The sequence below is a fragment of the Diplotaxodon limnothrissa genome, linkage group LG12 (assembly GCF_057381915.1).
Source record: "Diplotaxodon limnothrissa isolate DT_005_m linkage group LG12, D_limnothrissa_male_GT1.1, whole genome shotgun sequence".
Lineage (NCBI taxonomy): Eukaryota > Metazoa > Chordata > Actinopteri > Cichliformes > Cichlidae > Diplotaxodon > Diplotaxodon limnothrissa.
This window is the reverse complement of record NC_140607.1, coordinates 14,584,677-14,606,326: the sequence shown is the minus strand read 5'-3', so window position 1 is coordinate 14,606,326 and position 21,650 is coordinate 14,584,677. Positions and strand designations below refer to the sequence as shown.

Genomic DNA, 21,650 nt, shown 5'->3' with positions numbered 1-21,650 from the left:
CCAGTAAGACCAGTAGAGGTCCTAACATGTTTGACGCCCTGGACGAACACTCCCTTTGGCGAAACACACACACACAAACATATATATGAAGAGAGAGAGAGAGTATGCATAGTATGCAAACACTTAACAAACAGCCATCATAATTCATCATACAATGAGAATAGGACAAATCAACAACTGACAATGGTAAATGGCCTGTATTTATATAGCGCTTTACTAGTCCCTAAGGACCCCAAAGCTCTTTACATATCCAGTCATCCACCCATTCACACACACATTCACACACTGGTGATGGCAGCTACATTGTAGCCACAGCCACCCTGGGGCGCACTGACAGAGGTGAGGCTGCCGGACACTGGCGCCACCGGGCCCTCTGACCACCACCAGTAGGCAACGGGTGAAGTGTCTTGCCCAAGGACACAACGACCGAGACTGCCCAAGCCGGGGCTCGAACCGGCAACCTTCCGATTACAAGGCGAACTCCCAACTCTTGAGCCGCGATCACCCCGACAATGACTAATTAATATTGTGCTGAACACAGTCCAAAAGATTCAGTAAGCTACATCAGTGTCTGCTTTACTATCATAGCCAAGTGGCTAACAAACGTAAACAGAAGTTTTCACTATCCCTACTAATTAGTGTTATCTTGGTGTATCTCTGTTGTGGTCAGTGCTATCCTCTATGCTGTTGCATGCTGGGGCAGCAGGTTGAGGGTCACAGATGGCAACAGACTAAATAAACTGATCCACAAGCCCAGTAATGTTGTAGGGATGGAGCTGGACTCCGTTAGGGTGGTGTCTGAGAGGCAGATGTTGTCCAAGATAAGGACCATCTTGGATAATACCTCCCACCCACTCCATGCCATGCTGGCTACTAACAGGAGCACGTTCAGTGAGAGACTGAGATTACCAAAAAGCACCACTGAATGACACAGGAAATCATTCCTGCCCGTGGCCATCTCCCTGTACAACCTCTCCATCTAATACAATGTCAACACTGCAATAGTTACACCCTTTATCCATACGCTCTTTTCTACTCTATAATGTTCTTGTCAATTTTCTTGATATTTATTTATAATCACCTTTGTTAATCCTTGATATTTATAATTGAGTGATCTGTATATATTGGTACTATTTCTTAAATGTGTAAAATCTGTAACATAATGTATTGTTTGGAGTTTAGCCTGTTACTGTTACTATTTTTACACTTTCTTCTTGGAGCAACTGTAACCCACATAATTTCCTTAGGGATTAATAAAGAATTATGATTATGATTGTTTCAGGATACATGACCTGCCATTATCCAATGACACATCTGCTTATCTGTATCTTTTGCTCATTTCTCCTCCTCTTCTTTTCTCTTTTTTCTAAACTGAGCACCTGATGGCTTTGACCTTTTCTTGTCCATCTCCCATTGGTTTTAATTTTGCACTCCAGTATGAACAAACATCCCCCAACCAGAGGATCACCACAACATAACCTAACAGACCTACACCTTAGTTCACGGATTCACTTTGTCTAGGGTACCGGTCCGTGAGTCGTTTGGTACCGGGCCGCGAGAGTTGAGGCTCAGGCGTGAAATGTATAGTTTTCAGGGTTTTTATCGGTTTTCAGCGTTATTTTGTTATCGTTTTTATCGTTTACTCGGTTTTCCTGGGTCTTTTCACGTGTGTTATGAATAAATTTTCTTTTTTTCGGTACCGGTACTAGTTTTATTTTGTTGTATTTATCCGCGACACCTTAAAGGCCGGTCCATGAAAATATTGTCGGCCATAAACCGGTCAAAAAAGGTTGGGGACCGCTGGTCTAGGGTGTATTTCTGGGTTTTCGCACAGCCCGAGATTCAAATTATAATTATAATGGGCTTGGATTTACAACATTATGAATGAAATTTGCTCTATTTTTTATTTTGCGGGTTGGTGCTCCAGCCAGCCAGAGAGTCCCCTGCCGCCCAGCCTTCTCCTCCCTGTGCCGCAAGCAGCAACCCAACCCTGAACACACCACTCCCAGATGTCCTACATGTCCACGAGATCACAATTTTTATTAACATTTTTTATACCTGGCACGTGATCGGCAGATGTTTTCAAGTAAGCAACGGGACTGTTTTAAATCTGCAGGAGGATCTGTTGCCAGCTCTCTACTGAATCCGGATGTTGCGTTTAGATTGCAGCTGCCGAGGGCACACAGCAGAGATTCAGCCCAATGGTAGCCGCGGAGGGCGGCGTGGGCTGGACCCGTCACTAGGAGTGGTTTGTGCTCGAGTATAAATACACGCTTTCTGTCACTACAACGCCCCTGGAAACTCGGTGAGACAAACTTCTTCTCTTTAAGGCAACACGGTAAGTCTTTTGACTCCCAGGAAATCTTTGGCGTTGTAGATTCTGAACTCAGCTGAGTTTGGAGCGAGATTTGATGGCTTTTGGTCTCCTCTCCCCGATGAGATCTAAAGTTGCAGCAAGGTATATTGATTGGTGCAACTTACGAGGCGGAGGGGAGTGTGAGGTTAACGTTTGTCTTGACGTGCTCGGCTGTCCCAACTACGTAAAGAAGTCAAATTCTATCATAAAATCAATCGATATAAATAGATATGTTCTATCCCACATTATAATGTATGTCCGTATCAGAGATGAGAGTGGGTGTGGCCAGGGTGTTTGCTACAGATGCTTGTCATTATAGAAAACTGCTTATTGTAAATCAGAGTAGATATCTGGACTTGCACTTGACCTCTCCAACAGCAGATAAAAGAACCCCCCCTTTTTTTTTTTTTTTTTTTTTTTTTTTCTTTTTTTTTTCTTTTTTTTAGTTTAATGCTTTAGAACTTAGAAGATTGCCAAAAGAGTCACTACTTTGAGCAACATTTACAAAAAACTTTATTTTTAGATGCTCAACTGTTTCTCACAAGGAGAAACAAAACTTTAAATGCTACGATAAATGTTCATATTTGGATCAAACACTGCTGACTTTCTCCTTCTCCTCCTCTCTTACAGACAGACCACTCCCCACCATGTCTTTCATCCAGGCCTTCTTGGAGCAGAGCGTTTACTTGGGCATGCCCGATGATTCAGTACGTAACACTGTGGTTCCAGTTGCTAAGGCCAAACACCCTGTTTTTCTTTTTTTCCCCGTCTCTTCCTGTGGTATGCTAGGGTGGAAAAACTGATCTGGCAGTACAGCAGAGTAGAAAATCGCTGCGTAGGAGGTGTCGATATAAAAAGATTGAATGAGTTTAGATGTTGAAGAGAGGAAGGAAATTAACTAAAAAAAAAAATGGTGGTAGATTAATTATAGAAACATCATTAAAGTAAAAAGGGGCCTGAACTGTAAAGATTATATGCACAGAGAATGATAACCAGAGAGAGTTTTGGGAATGTATGAGTCACTGAAGCCGGAATTTGAGCTCCTCCCTTTATAAACTCTGCAAACAGAACAAAATGGTACTTCTCCTTTCACCGATTTCTTAAAGTAAGTTTAGAAAAAGTTGCACAAGTTGTAGGATAACAGTTTGGACTCTTTCATTGTTCACTTCAGTCCAAACAGGGCATCTGCCAACATTTTAAAAGCTTTGTGTTGACATCTGAAATAATAAGGGAGGAACCGTAGGGGCTCCTTTTTTTCTGCCTTAATTTCAAGGATACAGTCACTGGGTTTCAACACTTTTGTAGTTAAAACATTTGAAAAATGCACCCCTGTATCCCACCTTGTACATTCCTCTAAACTGCAGACAAGTATTTACCAAACACAATAATCTGGCACGTTTCAGGCTTTAAAGAATGAAGGAACGGTGAAGCCAGCGCTCAATTTCAACCCTAGTGGAGATGCAGCAGTCTTGGACAAGGCCATCAAGACAAAAGGTGAAGCTGAAATGCATGAGGGACGCTTTGGAGCGTGTGCGAGCATGCTTTGGAGCGTGTGCGAGCATGCTTTGGAGCGTGTGCGAGCATGCTTTGGAGCGTGTGCGAGCATGCTTTGGAGCGTGTGCGAGCATGCTTTGGAGCGTGTGCGAGCATGCTTTGGAGCGTGTGCGAGCATGCTTTGGTGTTGCAATGTGTATCGAAGTGTTAAGTACAGACTTTCTTGTCTTCCTTGTCAAGAATCTTAACACCCTCTGCTGGCCATCATATGTGATTACATTCTGTTCTCTGTGGGATCACACACACCAAACAATGAATGCTGAACAGTCATACTGCTGCAGAATGACAGGAATGCTTGTTTTACTCGCTTGTGCAGGTGTGGATGAGAACACCATTATTGAAATTCTGGTCAAAAGGAGCAACGAGCAGAGGCAGCAGATCAAAGAGGCTTACCAGAAGGCCAACGGCAAGGTAATGACAATTAGACAAACACGATCGGAGCAAGAAGTTCCAAAACTGACAGGAAACATTACTTCCTCTGGATCATACATTTAATCATCCGTTGATACCTCATAGCCTCTGGACACAGCCCTGAAAAATGCTCTGAAGGGAGATCTGGAGGAAGTCGTGTTGGCTCTGTTGAAAACTCCTGCCCAGTATGATGCCCAGCAGCTAAAACTGGCAATGAAGGTACACAAACACACATTACTAAGATGAGCACATTGACAGAAAAAGCTATTAGAGTACTTGACTACATTTGTGTAAATGCTTTCTCTGGTATCACCATGATCTCTTATTGTTGGCACATGATGATATCCACCCACTTAAACATATTAATCCTTTGTTTTTCTAAAGGGAGGTGGCTAAAAGGTGTTTAACTGGTTTTGTGAAGCATTAAGAGACTTTGTCTCAATCCTTCTATCTGTGCATCTCTGCCTCAGGGTCTGGGAACAGACGAGGACACTCTGATTGAGATTTTAGCTTCCCGAACCAACAGGCAGATCGTAGACCTAAAGAAAGTCTACAAGGAAGGTTTGTGCCAAAGTTCAAGCAACAATCTTCAGTTTCCAGAAGCTAAAATTTGAACAACGACACAAGTGTCAGTGGGAAAACTAATTCCACTTTTGCGATTACTTTGCCAAGAATACAAGAAAGAGCTGGAAGAGGACATCAAGTCTGACACTAGTGGAGACTTCAGGACGGCCCTCATTGCACTCTGCAAGGTACTTGAGTGTGTTTTATTTACTGATCTGTTGCAGGATCTCAAAATCATTTATTCTGTCATAGCACCAGGATGCTCTAAGTTCTGAAACAACATAAGACTCCCCACTGAAGCTGGAACACTGAGCTGATTATAAAAAGCAAACTTACTCCCTAGACATGCACACATACAGTCACGTGTACTCTCATTTGGATATCTTACAAACTCAGTTCACATTTTAAAGTTGAAAGCCACATTTTAATTAAATTTTGAGAAATGTGAAGCTTTCTTGGTGAATTCAGTGGCATTAAATAGAACATTGTTTGTGCTTACTGTGCTTTTTCAGCTTTCCAACTCTTAAAAATATCTATGATTTATTAAATTAGCTAATTAGCTAGTTTGATTCCATCAGTACACCAATCAATCTGTTTCTTCATATCGCAGGCTGCCAGGACTGAAGGAGTTTGCGAGCAGCTGGTTGACAGTGATGCCAGGGCTCTGTATGAGGCGGGAGAGGCCAGGAAGGGCACGAACTGCGCTGTCTTTATCGACATCCTAACCAGCAGGAGTGCCATTCATCTCCGTCAAGGTCTGTTTGATGCACCGTTAAGTATATATTTTTTTTAAGTCTTATCTTTAACATCTCCTTCTTAGGAATAGCACCTAATCTGTATTCTATTTCAGTGTTTGATAGGTACAAAAAGTACAGCAAAGTGGATGTGGCCAAAGCCCTTGACCTCGAACTGAAGGGAGATATTGAGAATTGCCTCACAGCAGTTGGTAAAGTCAAACCTCTGTTTACGAAACCTCTAAACTCTATTACTTTAGCATTAAATCAGTATATTCTGGATGGACTGGATTAAAACTTTAAAAAAATATATATTCACAGTGAAGTGTGCTGGAAGCAGAACTGCCTTCTTTGCAGAGAAACTCTACTTGTCCATGAAGGTACAGTATATGTGCTGCTACAGGAACAACTGAATATTACAGGGAAAATAATTCACAAGTGGATTAATGTAGAAGTACTCCTTAATTTGGATGATGCCAATTGCCATTTGAAAAAACTGATTGGCTGTCAATGTGGCTCAGGTTTTAGAGCCAGTTGTCTGCTATTTAGTAGGTTGGATGTTCAGTCCCCAGTTTCTGCATCTATATATTGTCGTGTCCTTGGGCAAGCTGTTGGTGAACAATGCTGGGCTGCTTTGGATCAGAATTTGCTAACTTTGGCTAATTCACATAAATGATCTAATCTGCTAAGTCACATAAATAATAAACCACTCAGTCAGTGTCGGAAATAGGCTCCCATGAACTGGAGAAGTGTCCCAGCATGAGAAACTTCAGCCATGGACAAAGGAGTCTTCATGCATTTAATACATTTATCACTGGGTGAATGTCTGAACATAGTAGCATCATAATGCTGAAAAAGGGTATTCCTTTGCCCACTGGAGCTCCTTTTGACATGTTTGATCTCAGTTTTTACTAAACAAGATAACTAGGTGGATGGTTTTTAAGTTACAAACTGACTTTCATTTAGTCAGTTGCATAGATATAGAGAGTAAATCCCCTATAATTTGTCCAGTTCTTGAAGTTCTGTAGCAAAACAGCTCTTCGCTAAATAGAAATAATAGTCAAATCTAAAACCTTTTACTTTTAAAAATTCCCATTAATCTCATATTTCTGTTATCTTTTCCACATATAATATAATCAATGGTATGTTATAATATAAATGTTTCATGACTGGCTCTTTTCTGCCCTTCAGGGTAAAGGTACCCGCAAGCCTATCTTGACCCGCATCATGGTGAGCCGCTCTGAAATTGACATGAAGCGGATCAAGGAAGACTACAAGAAGAATTATGGCAAAACACTCTACCAGGACATTCTGGTGAGCAAACATCTAAAAGTTAAACCCATTCCAGATGTTCAGTTTTGAATGGATTGTGCATATGACGGTACAAAAATGTCAAAAGAAAACATGTAAAGATTTATGGATTTAAAAAAACAAAAAAAACAAACTTGTATTTTTCCCCATTTAGGATGACACCGCAGATGATTACGAGAAGATTCTGCTCGCTCTCTGTGGGGGTGAAAACTAACAGCCTATCGCTGGGATCAAAGCTCATACAGCAGAATATCCATGCCAGTGTACAACTGTGGAAAATCGCCTGTTATCTCTTAAATACATAATGTGCCTTTTGTGCTTGTGGAGACCTGACAAGACTGTCTTTCTTTGCAAGACGTCATGATAGTTAGATGATATTGGCAATGAGCGAATACTAACCTGGAGTTGGCAGAGCAGATAGGCCGTTTCCTTTCTGAGAAATCCTTTTTATTTCAGCGCAGATCTCATAGCATTATGCCAGAAGATCTATGTTCTAGACAGACTTTGCTTGCACTTACTAGGTTCTATAACTAAAGTCCAAAGAGAAGCTGATGTGATCACAGTGCAGCTCATGTATCCAGATCACCACATGCCAATAGCTTAATGCTACCATTGCTCTTGAAGGAGATTTGATGTTCTGCAAATAAAAGCTTTTTTTACTGAAGTGGTCTTGATTATTTATAAATTCATACAACACATATCAGACATGAGAACAAATAAGTGGTCAAGGTTTACATGCATACATTATGGGTGTGAATGTCTTTGAATTGTTATGTTTCCAGGGTGGAAGGAGTTGTGCTGAAGGTTCTACAATGTCTTTAACTGGACAAAGCCAAGGCCTATTGACTTGATCGTGATTGACAACTAGTAGTTTACTTTTGCCAGCATAAACCAGATTTGTTAGAGCTATTTCTAAAGGGGGGGGAAACCCTGATAATTTATCATTTGTTATGAAAATTATACATAAGTACAAGTTATTTGGATATATCAACACTTTACCAAGGTCTGGAAGAAGACCCAAACTGTCACCCACAGATGACAGGAAATTGGTTAGGATGTTTAGGAACCACCAAGGGTCAAGCTTGTCATGAAATGGAAACTGCTGGAATGCCAGCGTCACACTCCTAAGTGAAGTGAGTTTTACATCACCATGAACTACAAGGGTGCCCACCAAAACAACAACCCTTGTTCCAGAATTGACAACCTCGAATGAAATTTGCAGCTTCCCACACGGACGAGCCAAATGTCTTTTGGAGATGTTTTATGATTGGATGAGAAATGAGCTTTCAGGCCATAATTACAAGATATCTGTTTGGAGGAGTAAATGTGAGGATTTCAAACCTAAGAGCATGATGGTGGTGGTGGCATCATGCTCTGATCTAAGTCATTAAATATGTATTCTGTGCAATAAATCCACTTTGTAAAAAGAAAAGTTCAAAGAAATTATTAAAATTTTCATCTAATCTAAAAATTTCACCTAATCTAAAAAAAAAACCCCAAAAAACTGAATTTCTCGGAGGAACCCAGCCAAGGGATTAATAAAGTTTCATCTAAAAGCCCAAATTACCATGACATACATTTCCATGACATTTTATATGATGTTGCCAAATATTTACACATTGGTAGTATGAGTACAATATGAATACATTTTAAATGAGTCTCTTAAGTCCATATAACGTGTTTTCCCATCATGTGCTATATAGAAATGCTGGTGTTGATTTGAAAACCGAGCCAGATGCAGAAAGCGTGTTCAGCCGTTATGTGATTACTAGATGGGTAGTAATGAAAATATCTTGCGTGGTAATTGTAAAAAAATAAAAAAAAATAATAAAAATATTTAACCTCCTAAGACCCGAACTCTTGCATGGCATGCATTTTTTATTTTTCTTTGATATTTGGGCATATTGGGGCCCGATGAATGTAAAAACAAAGAATTACCAGATTTTTTTTTTTACCTTATTTTTGTTTTTATGAAAAATAAGAGCCACATATGAGGATATTAGTTTAAAATTTTGATAGAACAGTAGCAGTATAATGTCCTCGTAAGTGGATATCAGGCCCTTGTAGAGCAGAATTGAGTATTTTGGTCTAAATAACCCACATATGTGGACGCCAGGTCCTAGGAGGTTAAAAGCCGGTGTTGTGCCAAAAAGTGATTGTCTGCCAAAAACTGATTTCCGGTATTTGCCAAAAAGCGATTGCTCATATTTAAAGTGCTATAAGTAACTTGTTGGGCTATAATATGTTAAACATATGTCAAATGCATCCCTTATGGATGACATAAAGTCATCTTGAGCCACAAACAACATTCGTGTAGCAAGATACAAGCCGCAATCAGTTTTTGGCAGCGACTTTTATATAACCTTTATTTATGCAGTAAAAAAAATCTCATTAACATTAAAAATGTATTTTGTAAGAGTAAGTTGCCCAACAGGACAGCAGAAATGTCAGCAAATATTACAGTAGTTCTGTAAAAATATTTTAAGTGGGGATAAAGGACCGGATTGGTTATAATGTAAGTACAAGTTGTAAAGATACTTAAAAAACAGATAATTTTTTAATTCTTTATGTAACCCCTTTGTATCCCCTGTTCACCGAAGTCTATTTACGAACATACGTAAAGATATTACACATAAAAAATACACAGAAACACTGGAAATCAGTTTTTGGCAGACAATCACTTTTTGGCACAACACCGGTATATATCATTTCACGTCAAAAAAAAAAAAAACAAGTTTAAATGATGGAAGAAACTATTCTTGGTTTAGCATCGCAGAAAGGGGGATTGTTTGGCCAGAATCTGGCAACCTCAAAGCTCATCCCGACTGAAAACAAGCGGAGCACCCTCTCCGGTTAGCTGGCACAGAGCTAACTAACTTTCCTTTAAGTATGCTTTAAGATTTTGCTTAGAACAGACGCTGATATTTTTCTAGTTACTTCCGGGTCAAAATAAAATTCCAAAAATAATACTGGACTTCTGATGAAATATGTTTTAAGCTAATCGCTTGAGTACGTTTAGCTTGAGAGCAAGCTAGCTTGCTAACGGTAGCCAGGCAACAAACTTAAATTGTGCACCTGTAGTGAAATGTAAACGATGCAAAGTCGTGTTTGAGTTGTGATGCAGGGTAAACGATGAACCAGATGCAATGACAACAGTACTGAACATGATTAGCACGAGTCATTGACTTTGAGGGGGCTCTCGTTAGCTGGGGCAACGTTGCTGGTAACTGAGCTGGGCAGAGAAGCAATAAAGCAGCAGTGAAGACCCAGCCTTTTAAGGCTGCCTGTATGAGCTGTGGACGTTCACTGTAACAACCTTTAATTTCACACTCTGTCTTTTATTTCAGGCCTGCGCACCTGGAACAACCAGTCCATTTGAGGGAGTCCCCTTTAATCAAAACAATGACGATGACCTGACCAATGGACCAAGCCAGTGTCTGCTCTACCACAGGGTCACGTTTGGGGATAGATCATGAATGACAAACTAGTGTTCTTGGGCCTGCTGTACTTTGTCCAGGGCATTCCCTATGGTCTCCAGTCATCGTTGCTTCCTGTATACCTGCGAGGAGCTGGGCACTCTCTCACACGCATCGGTTTTACCAAGATCCTTTACTTCCCCTGGGTACTCAAAGTCCTCTGGGCGCCTTTGGTGGACCGAGTTGGTACTAAGCGTCGCTGGCTGGTGGGAACAGTCTCTGGCCTTGCTCTAACATGCCTCTCCAGTGCTGCCCTGGCCCCAGAGGCACATATTTGGGGTGTAGCTGGAACCCTGCTGGCAATGAACACCTTGGCCTCTGTTCAGGACATTGCTGTAGATGGAGCTGCAGTGGGGTTGTTAAAAGGACGTGGGGAGCTGGGCCTTGGGAACACAGCACAAGTTGTAGGGTATAAAGCTGGGTCAGTGTTTGCCGGAGGTGGGCTGCTAGCTGTGATTGACGTGGCTGGATGGAGCTGGATGTTTATGCTGCTGACATTTGTGTATGCTGGTGTAGCCCTGTTTGTGTGGGGGGCCCCTGTGTTGGATGATGAGACTGTGAGGGGCCAGCAGGCAGACGGCAGCAAAAAGGGAGGGCAGGGAGCAGATGCTGTACGGCCGTGGAGGGTGTGGAGGAAGCTGCTGGCAGTGCCTGGCACACCTTGGACAGTTCTCTATGTGCTAACATACAAATTGGGTAAGTCTGATTATTATTCAAGCACTGGTTTAAGTTTAGGTAAAGTGATCTGTTGTGATAAATGTTCGCTTATTTTCCAGAAGGGCAATAATGCTCAGTATTTATTGTCAATGTAGTTATAGATTTGTTTTTTAATTGTTCTCTCATAGTGTATGGTTTTTTTTTCTTTTTAAAGCAGAATTTTCCTTTTTTGATATTTTCACTTATACACTTAACTGGCCACTTTATTAGGAATGCCTTGCTAGTACGGCTGCCACAAGCGATTATTTTGATAGTCGACTAGTCACCGATTATTTTTGCAATTAGTCGACTAATCAGATCATGCATCCATTGAACGTAAAACATACAGCTTATTGCACCAGCATGCATCTGCTCTTATATAAATATCATTAGCTTACAGGGCTCTAGACTAACTTTTTGCCATGGGCGTACCGGTACGCCTAACTTTTTAAAGTTAGGCGTACTTTTTAAAGTAACTTTTTAAAGTTAGGCGTACACAAATTTTATAATAATTTATATAATATAATGTGTTTTTCTGGATACACTGTGCTTTTTCAGCATTCAAAGATTGATGACACCGTGTCAGAGCACTGGCTATGAATTTCAGAAGGATCAGGCCTTAACTTAACAGAGAAGTTAGCAATAGTTCTTTTCCTATTACAGCTACATCCACTTCTGTCGTGCCTAGGCTGCTCACTAGGGCTGGGTATCATCACTGATTTCTATAATCCATTCGATTCTGGTTTTCAAAGTCCCGATTCGATTCAACTTAGCCCCAGACAGTCAGAAATATTATAATTCTGATCATTTATCAGTACTGACTTCATCAGAATTGTGAACATCACAGCAGATGCCTTTGTGTGAAAGTAACTGAGAATAAAACACAGAAAAACATGAAGGAGATTTTCCTGGTCTGGCTTTTTATAGCAGATAACCTTAAAAATATTCTACAATGTTCTGCATATAAAGTTTAAATTTCTTCAGTATTGAACAACAGAAAAAATAGGCTTTCTTGTCCGAGGTCATTTAAGTGAAAAAAAGAAAAGAAAAAGACAGCAGCCGACAGCGCTGTAAACAACGGTAGACTGGTGGGTAATAAGCGAATGAATAATACAGAAAACAGAGATTGGAGACGGGAAACTGTTCTTGAAGTACAGAGAGAGAGAGAGAGAGAGCTAGCTGTGCATGGAGTGTGATTTTAATAGTCGTGGAAGCAAAACAGCAAAATTCATGACGACATTGATCAGCGTGTCCGTCTACGGGCTGCCCGAGAAAGACAAAGTTGATTCTGATGAGTCGGTCCGCTCTGTGTTTACGTCTTTGTGTGGAATCCGTGTACCTGCTCTCATTTGCTGTTTGGTTGTTGTTGAAATGGTTTTGTGAGCTTTAATCTGAGAATCTGGCATTTCTGGCCAAACACAGTTATATTTAAAAGTCTATTCAGGATTTAATGAATTGATATCGCTTTATTCAAGCTACTCACCTCCCACTCCCACCTGCACTTTCAACTGGACCACGGCCAATCAGAGAGGTCCCGCCCCTTACTATCTCTGATTGGTTTAGTCCACGATAGGGGCATAATATGTGTCTGTTGTTGACCACAGGGAAGGTTGCAGATTTCTTTATTTTTTTTTGCTACCCGAACAGTTGGTCGCACAGGTGCAACCAAATGGTTTTTTTTAGTCGCACCACTGAAAAATTTGGTCGTATTTGCAACCAAATTGGTCGCACTCTAGAGCCCTGGCTTCCAACTTGAAGTGTTTAAGGTACATGCTAACTAAAAATAAAGACAAGATGATAGTTTATTAAAGTTTAATGAAATCTGTAGATTGTTTCGGTGGAGTTTAATAAACTCAGTCTCGTCTGCTCCTTGCTATCTAAAATATAACAGGACACCGGAGTATATTCTCAAGCATCTCACACTTCTGATAATCAGTTGTCTGCTTGACGTTTATTCAGCTGTGTAAAAACTATAACTTTATTTCTCAGCCAAACCGATTTACTCAGGAACAAATAAAATACAAAAAAAAAAGCCAAACAGTAACATTTTTAAGTTATCTAAGTGACTTATATTACATGTTTAACCTGAGTAGCGAAAGACAGCAGTGGGTTTGAAAACGATTTGCTGGGAGTCCGGTGTTCTCACCGGCTCTAATGAGCCTTGAACCCCGGCTTGGTGCTGTTCCCAAACCAGGTGCAGATGTTTGCCGTCAGGACGCTCTCGATGGTGCAGGAGTAGAAGTTCTTGAGCACCTTCAGTGGCAGATGGAAGTCTCTAAGTCTTCTGAGGAAGAAGAGACGCTGACGGGCTTTCTTAACCAGGGTGTTGATGTGACAGGACCATGACAGGTCCTGAGTGATGTGGACACCCAGGTATCGGAAACTGTCCACTCTCTCCACTGGTGTGCCACTGATGATGAGGGGTTTGTAATTCCTCGCCTCCTTATACATGCAGTGCTACCATCTTCTGTTTCAGTCCGTTATTACACTCTTAAATACTTCTACTTATTCCTGCGTCTTTTGGGATCTTACAAAGCTTCAAACGACGCGTCGACTATTAAATCAGTCGTCGACGATTTTAATAGTCAACGTAATCGTTACTAGTCGACTAGTCGTGGCAGCCCTACTTGCTAGTATCAAGTTAGACCTGCTTTGGCCTTTTGGAACTGTCTTAATTCTTCATTGATCTGGTTCATTAAGCTGCTGGAAATATTCCTCAGAGATTTTGGACCATATTAACTTAGTAGCATCACACAGTTGCTGCAGATTTGTCAGCTGGACATGCATGATGTGAATCTCCTGTTCTACTACATCCCAAAGGTGCTCTTTTGGACTGTAATCTGGTGACTCTGGAGGGCGCTTGAGTACAAAGAACTCCTTGTCATCTTCAAGAAACCAGTGTACCAAAAAGATGAGTTCACTATGGTCATATGGGTATTGACATAGTCAGTGTCAAGGTATTTTAGCCCAGAGAAGTGCTGCTCATTGGATATTCAAATTCAAATTTCAAATTCAAATTTTATTTGTCACGTACACAGTCATACACAGTACGATATGTAGTGAAATGCTTGGACAACTGCTCGTGACCTAAAGAGAACAAAAAAGGAAAAGGCTATGAATAAGATAGGAAATAAATATGAAAAATTAAAAAGGGTAAATTTAACTAGGAAGGAATAAAATATAAATTAAGGTTAAAAATGAAATAACTGTACAACACAAATTAGAATGAAGGGTAAATTTAACTGGGAAGAATAAGATAAAGATAAATATATAAATTAAAGTTGAAAATAAAATAACTGTACAACAAAATACACAATACACAATATAGAACTATATAAGAATGTATGAAGAAATCTAAATATAAATAAATATATACACAATAACAGCAGCTGTACAAGTATTAACCGGAAATGAAGAATATAGTGACCAGTGTTGTGCAAAACCAAAGTCCAGAAAGTCCAGTGTGTGTGTAAGAACTGTATGTGTGGGTCAGTACTGTGTGGTGGTGTGATTGAGAGACCGTATCGCCTGCGGGAAGAAGCTCCTCCTCAGTCTCTCTGTGTTGGTCTTCAGGGAGCGGAATCGCTTTCCTGACCTCAACAGAGAGAACAGTCTGTTGTTGGGATGGCTGAGGTCCTTCACGATCTTCCTGGCCTTGGTCCAGCACCGCCTGCTGTAGATTGAGTGCAGGTCAGGGAGCTCGGAGCGGATGGTGCGCTCAGCTGACCGCACAACCCTCTGTAGAGCTCATCTGTCCTGCATGGTGCTGTTCCCGAACCAGGTTAAGATGTTTCCCGCCAGGATGCTCTCTATGGTGCACGAGTAAAAGTTCCTGAGCACCTTGGAGGGCAGTTGGAAGTCTCTCAAGCGTCTGAGGTGGTAGAGACGCTGTCGGGCCTTTTTCACCACAGTGTTGATGTGACAGGACCATGACAGGTCCTGCGTGATGTGAACTCCGAGGTATTTGAAGCTGTCCACTTTCTCCACTGGGCACTCGTTGATGACGGGGGTCTGGTAGTTCCTCTCCTGCTTAGTGCTGAAGTCCACTATCAGCTCCTTTGTCTTACTGACGTTTAGAAGGAGGTTGTTCCTCTGGCACCAGTTCTCCAGATTCCTAATCTCCTTCAGGTAGGCCGTCTCGTTGTTATCAGAGATCAGGCCCACCACGACGGTGTCGTCAGCAAACTTGATGATGGTGGTGGAGCTGGTAGTGGCCACACAGTCATATGTGTACAAAGAGTACAGCAGGGGGCTCAGAACACACCCCTGGGGGGCTCCAGTGCTGAGAGTGGTGGAGGCTGAGACATGTCCGCCCATCCTTACTGCCTGTGGTCTGCCAGTTAGGAAGTTGGAGATCCACTGACACATAGATGAGCTGAGTCCCAGATGCTCCAGCTTGGTGGTGAGTGTGGAGGGAATTATGGTGTTAAATGCAGAGCTGTAGTCTATGAAGAGCATTTTAACATAATTCCCCTTCTAGTGTCCAAGTGAGTGAGTGATGTGTGGAGGAGATGAGAGATGGCATCGTCTGTGGAACGATTTGGACGGTAAGCGAACTGTAGTGGGTCCAGTGTGTCTGGTAGTGAAGAAATGATGAAGTCTCTGACCAGGCGTTCAAAGCACTTCATCACTACTGAGGTGAGGGCTACAGGGCGATAGTCATTGAGAGAAGCAGGGTGGGGTTTCTTCGGGACAGGAACAATGATGGACTCTTTGAAGCATGTGGGGATCACCGACTGAGATAAAGAGATGTTGAATATCTCAGTGAACACAGGAGCTAGCTGGTATGCGCAGTCTCTTAGGATACGACCTGGGATGCCGTCTGGTCCTGCTGCTTTCCTGGTGTTCACTCTCTTGAAGGCTCTCCTTACTTCATGCTCGGAGATGACGAGCACGTTTCCGGTGCTGGCAGTATCTTCCTGTCTGCAGCCGTTAGCGCCGCTAACACTAGCATTGTTGGAGACCTTAGCTGCAGCCTCGAAGCGAGCATAGAAAGTGTTCAGCTCGTCTGCCAGAGTCACGGCCGCGTTCGTCATACCGGTTGTTGGTGCTTTATAGTCCGTTATTGTCCTTAGTCCCCGCCACAGGCTCCTAGAGTCACTCTGTTGGAGTTGTGACTCTAGTTTCCTCCCGTAGCGCTGCTTCGCCTCTTTCACCGCCCTCCGCACGTTATATGACGCGGCTTTGTACGGGTCCATGTCCCCCGTCATGAGTCCCGTGTTGTAGGCAGCGGTGCGGGATCTCAGAGCGTCGCGGATGGTTTTATCCACCCACGGCTTCTGGTTGGGAAACGTTGTGATATTTTCCCTTTTCCGACCATTCTCCATAACTTTAGACATGATTGTTTGGAAAAAAAATCCCTGTAGATAAGCAGCTCCTGAAATACTCAGACCAGCCAGTCTGCCACCAACAACCATGACACATTCAAAGACCCTTAAATTCATTTCTTTCTGTTCACTTCAACTTCAGTAGGCTGACTCGATCATGTCTACAAGCCTAAGTTTATCGTGTTTCTGCCATATGATTGTCTGATTAGATATGTTCTAGTAAACAGTTGAACAGGTGTATCTAACAAAGTGGCCAGCGAGTCTATACTATTGCAGTGTCGGATTATTATATCAAAAAGTTTATGTATGAGTTTAGCAGTTTTCTCAGCCTTTGTATCATGTCAAAGGTAGGAAATACCTCTAACATGGTTTAACATGGTAAAAGTTGCAAGTGGCACCCGGCATGGTGGCACGGTGGTTAGCACTTTTGCCTCAGAGCAAGAAGGTCCTGAGTTTAATTCCACCAGTCTTTCTGTGTGGAGTTTGCATGTTCTCCCTGTGTTTGCGTGGGTTCCTCCCACAGTCCAAAGACATGCAATTTAGGTTGATTGAAAGCTCTAAATTGCCCATAGGTGTGAATGTAAGTGCGAATGGTTGTCTGTGTCTTTGTGTCATCCCCCACCCCCGAACCTAAAAAGGATGAGAATGGATGGATGGATGGGTGCAAGTACAGAAACCCCACCCACCTGCTGCTCAACCTTCTGTTAGTGATGAGAGGCCCATAAGCGCAAAGCTTAAAGGGAGGCTTGTTTAAGAGAATGGATGAATTGAGAGGCTGTACCAAGTCCCGGTATAGGATAAATAAGTATTAAACATAGAGCTGTATTTGATTATAATACCAATTTTAGATTTTTAAACAAATCAAGTGTTTTTATTTCTTTTCTGTTCAGTCCAGTCTAACTTTCCAGAGGCAATAAAATGCAGAATTTTTAGAAACAAGCCCTTTTTCGTCCCAGTTTGAATTTCTGAAGTCGCTGCTGTGTTGATGTAGGGCCCAAAGATCACCACTAGATGTCTCTGGTGGTGTTTCTGTGAGTACTGCACTCACAAGCGCAGTGAAGAAGTTAGAGAAGTGATCCTTGCAAGGCATGTCCTGCGTGCACATTGGGAAATGGAGACGTTAGACAGATAAAGCAGTTGTTTTTAAAGTCACAGTGACACACATACAAAGTTGAGATGAAAATGCATTCTTAATTGAATGCACAGTTTTGAATTTGAACAAGTTTCTTCCAACAAGAAGCAAAGAAAAAGAAAAGAAAGGGAAAAAAATTAAAGTAGTTTTGAAATAGTTGAGCTTGTGTGTATGGGGGGAGAGAGAGTTGATGTGGCCAGAGTTTGGTGTTTGGTAGCAGAAGGGGATTATGTAAGGATTAGAGTGTCTTTGTGTCTGTGGCATTCAGAACCTGAAATGGAAGATGGCGCATCCTGGTGATGTGTGTTTCTGTGCGTGTGTTTACACTGTGCGTGGGTGGTGGGAATATAATTGTCTCCTCATATTTTCATAGTCTTGAGGTGTGTGTGTGTGTGTGTGTGTGTGTATACATGTACATATATGTGTGTGTGTGTGTGTATACATGTACATATATGTGTGTGTGTGTGTGTATACATGTACATATATGTGTGTGTGTGTGTGTATATGTACATATATATATATGTGTGTGTGTGTGTGTGTGTGTGTGTGTGTGTGTGTTTTGGGAGAGTGTTAAGGGTGGCTCAGTAATCGGATAAGCCCCAGCAGACGATACTACTAGACAAAATATGAAGGCTGGCTGGACCCCCTAATCTGTCTCGGGAGCATCCCCCTCCACACCCCACACTCTCTCCGTTACATAGCATGCACACACACACACACACACACACACACACACACACACACACACACACACACACACGTGCATGCCATTGGCTGATGCTAATGATAACAGCAATAAATGCCTTTGATATACATTTAAAGTCTTCTCACTTGTTAGGTTTTCATATTGGTTTGATTTAAACATCCCCCTTCTTTGCATTACAAAAAATAAATGGTTGTGTAATATTTTAGATTAGGCCTAGATGTGCCAGCATAATTGCCTATGTGAGACAGTATTGTTTTTGTTCAAGGGCTATGTGGGTATGTTGTGTGTTACACCCCTCTCCCTCATCTATCCCTAATGAACTCTGAGTTTGTGCTGCGTCCAACACTGTGGCCAATCATTGGCAGCCTTGTGTATGAACTGTGACCCCTGTGCCATCTGAGGCTACAGGCATGATGGGAGAACTGTCTGGGTAGAGCAATGGACGGAGGGAGCGAGGGGGAGGGAAGCAGACGGAGAAAATGGGGGAAAAAGCCAAAAAAAAAAAGAGACAAACAATGGTGGATATGAGTTCCAAATAAGCTCAGTGTTGGACACAAACATTTTGATGTCCTGCTGTCATCCAATATTCCCATGGTGCATTTGGTCACTTTGGTTGTTAGCAAACTTCCATGAGGTTCCTTTACATCAGTTCATTAAATATCGGATAAGCTGGAATTTGATCCATAGGAAAACACATTTAGCTAAGTCACGATACTACGAGTGCACGTGGCTAAACAAAAGAGTGTTTGGACATCAGTGTGGGTATAAGGCGAACTGATTTATTAGATACTATATGTATGTGAATGTGTTAAAGACACTAAAAGTCAGCTTTCTATCCTTGGAATACAGATGCTTTAGTGTGTATGAATAGATAAATATAGAGGAAGTTAAAATCTGATTGTGTGTCCATATAAGCACTTTTTGCTGTACAAGTGTGCCTGTGCCACCTTTATTTATAATAAGTAGAATTTTTAAATACTAAATAAATACATCAGAGCAGCAATTTGCAGTCCACCACTTGTCAAACAGAGGCCCTGTATGCTTGACAAGTGTGAACCCTGGTGACTTTCTCCAGGAAACAGCTCAGGTGTAAGGATGGATGGATGAACAGTAGAAGTGAAGCTTTGTTCCTGCTTTTAACTTTAGCATTTCCTGCTCAAAAAATGGCTTTGAGGATATATGAATTTAGGAAACATAATATGAGAAACTGCAGCAGTGTACTGTGATACAGCTCATTGGCACCATTAACTAATGCCTCCAGGATAACCACAAAGTTGCATCAATGCCTCAGCAATTTAAAAAATATATAAGGTTTGCAAGGAAAGAATTTAATGCAGCACTGCTGCATTAGATTTAGCTAGCAGATTTAGAGAAAAACTTGGAGAGAGAGTGGGGGTTATTTTCCAGAGGGAAAAGGAAGGCCTGCAGGAAGGGAGGCTGAAGGAGGGGATGAATTAATGAACAACCGCCACATGGCGCCCTGAGAAACGGAGAGCAAAATGGAAAGAGAAATAAACACATTTATCCATGGGTGCATGATCATTTTAGACATTTAAAGATATAAATCCTCCTTTTTACCACATGAACCACAGGTATTTATGATTGATTTGCCTTAATGAACTGAAATCAACATCAGCTGCCTTTATTAATTGACAACTATTGAGGATATTCCCCTGATTGCTTGAAATGCTTTAAAAACCTAAATGGAAACTGTGCAGCTGCCTTAAGATGGAAAGGATGTGCATAGTAATACTGCACTCAGAAAATAAACACAAGTGACAAGCATAAGCAGCCCAGTAATGTAGCAGGTTTGAGTTGGAGTGATGATGTATCGTTCAGTGTTCGTGAGACCTACGGGCCATGGGGAACATCTGCATCGATCTGCAGGGACTTGTTTGTGTCAATAGCTTAATATACACAGGATTATATGTAATTGTGTTCAGAGAGGGTTCTGTTTACTCTTCTGTCCTGAGGGAACCCAAAGAGCTGAAGGTGTATGTGTGTGTGTTTATACCTATGTTTGTGTGTGTGAGTGTGTGTGTGAGAGAGTGTGTGTAGTGCTTTGCTGAGACATGTAGTATGTATGAACCTGTCTCCTTTTACCTTGCTTTCACCAGGGAGTGATAAAGGGTCACTAAATGTTGACTGTGTGTCCTCGGTGATCTCTCCTGGACCTGCTCTGCCAGCTCTTTTGTTTAAGGTGCAGCATGAATGTCAGCATTTCACCCCAATGTCCTCGTTGACCTTTTCCCCTCATCTCAAGCTTATCTGTCTGTGATCCCTATACGTATAACCAGTTATCCCCTGTCTGCTGCAAACACGCTTATACAGACAACCGAGAGGCTTAACTCTTTCCCCCATAAAGGCGACATTTGATGACCTGCCCTATATCCTTAATGACGCTTTTTTGATATTTCTGTATATCTCAATAAATACGTGGTTTAATGACCAATAGTTTTCAGGTTTTTCCAAGGCTAGCCGATGCACTTCTCATGGACACACAGTCATTTTCTATAAGCAGGCCTGACATCTGACAGAAACCTCTCAGTTCAGAAGAGAGCTTCAAAGGTTATTCCTAGTAGACTTTTAAGGGGGTAAAGAGTTAAGGAAAAGTTGACCAGTTCAGTGAGAAAATCTCTGTTATGCATATTTTGGGCCCACTTGTCCTGCTTGATCTGATCACTTTTATCCTATGATGGCATGTTTTTGTCATCTGTTCTCCATCCATAGGGCACGTGGGTTCACTGAATGGTTTTGATATCTATCAGAATGATATGAGTCATCAGTGTCATCGATCAATGCCAGGTTTTGTATTTTTGTTATTCGTTTGTGCACTGGCACTTGCTAGCCACCCACCCTGATTCATACTGTGTGCCCCAAAAAACAACAGTGTTACTGCTCCTGATGAAAGAGAGGAAAAGACACACCGGGGAGCTTATTTCCCACTTCCAGCACAAAGAGAAATAACAAAGTATACCAGCAGGAGAGCTTTGTTGTCTGCTGTAATTAACAGAAGTGGACAGATATCAGCTGGACAGCTAAAACAGTATTATGTCATAACATTTGCCTGGCTCTTTTTGATTTCTTCCAACCTCTTTATGTATGTTTAAAGTAGCTCATCTGTCTGTCCTGTACTCTTCACCTACAGTTTTTCTCTCACGGCCACTCACACCAAGAGCTAAAAAGTTGAGGAGACATGATAAACTGTCATATGAATGCAATATTGATGGTAATAATTTCATGCTTTGATGAGAAAACAAAACATTCTCTTGGTTGTCAAGAGATCGTTGCTTATCCCAGAGATCATTGTCCATCTGCACCACCCTACTATAGGGCACTTTTTAAATTAGTAGAATAAACAGAGCTTCCTTCATGCTGTCACT

At 41.7% G+C, this 21,650-nt stretch overlaps 2 protein-coding genes across 3 annotated transcripts in view; both read left to right on the top strand.

Annotated features, from left to right (window-relative positions):
- Positions 1-2,286: 2,286 nt before the first annotated feature.
- On the top strand, positions 2,287-7,566 carry anxa1a (annexin A1a). Its single transcript, XM_085368037.1, has 12 exons — positions 2,287-2,338; positions 2,987-3,063; positions 3,760-3,850; positions 4,227-4,321; positions 4,427-4,540; positions 4,792-4,882; positions 4,994-5,073; positions 5,496-5,640; positions 5,736-5,831; positions 5,941-5,999; positions 6,811-6,933; positions 7,085-7,566. Exons 2-12 carry the CDS (start codon positions 3,004-3,006, stop codon positions 7,142-7,144), a joined length of 1,014 nt encoding a protein of 337 aa, XP_085224163.1. The 5' UTR covers positions 2,287-2,338; positions 2,987-3,003; the 3' UTR covers positions 7,145-7,566.
- A 2,151-nt stretch (positions 7,567-9,717) lies between these two features.
- slc33a2 (solute carrier family 33 member 2) overlaps positions 9,718-21,650 on the top strand; it is a 29,389-nt gene continuing 17,456 nt past the window's right edge. The window contains exons 1-2 of one of the 2 annotated variants that reach the window (XM_085367169.1): positions 9,718-9,782; positions 10,278-11,102. In XM_085367169.1, coding sequence (XP_085223295.1) covers positions 10,403-11,102 — 700 coding nt within the window. In that variant the 5' untranslated portion in view covers positions 9,718-9,782; positions 10,278-10,402. Of the gene's footprint in view, positions 9,818-10,277; positions 11,103-21,650 lie in introns of both variants that reach the window. The other variant, XM_085367168.1, reaches the window with a different exon arrangement.

Excerpts from the sequence above, each read along its gene's own strand:
- anxa1a (XM_085368037.1), top strand. The coding sequence starts at position 3,004 with ATGTCTTTCATCCAGGCCTTCTTGGAGCAGAGCGTTTACTTGGGCATG. Across the intron at positions 5,641-5,735 it reads TGCCATTCATCTCCGTCAAG|TGTTTGATAGGTACAAAAAG; the intron begins GTCTGTTTGATG and ends ATTCTATTTCAG. Across the intron at positions 6,000-6,810 it reads AACTCTACTTGTCCATGAAG|GGTAAAGGTACCCGCAAGCC; the intron begins GTACAGTATATG and ends TCTGCCCTTCAG.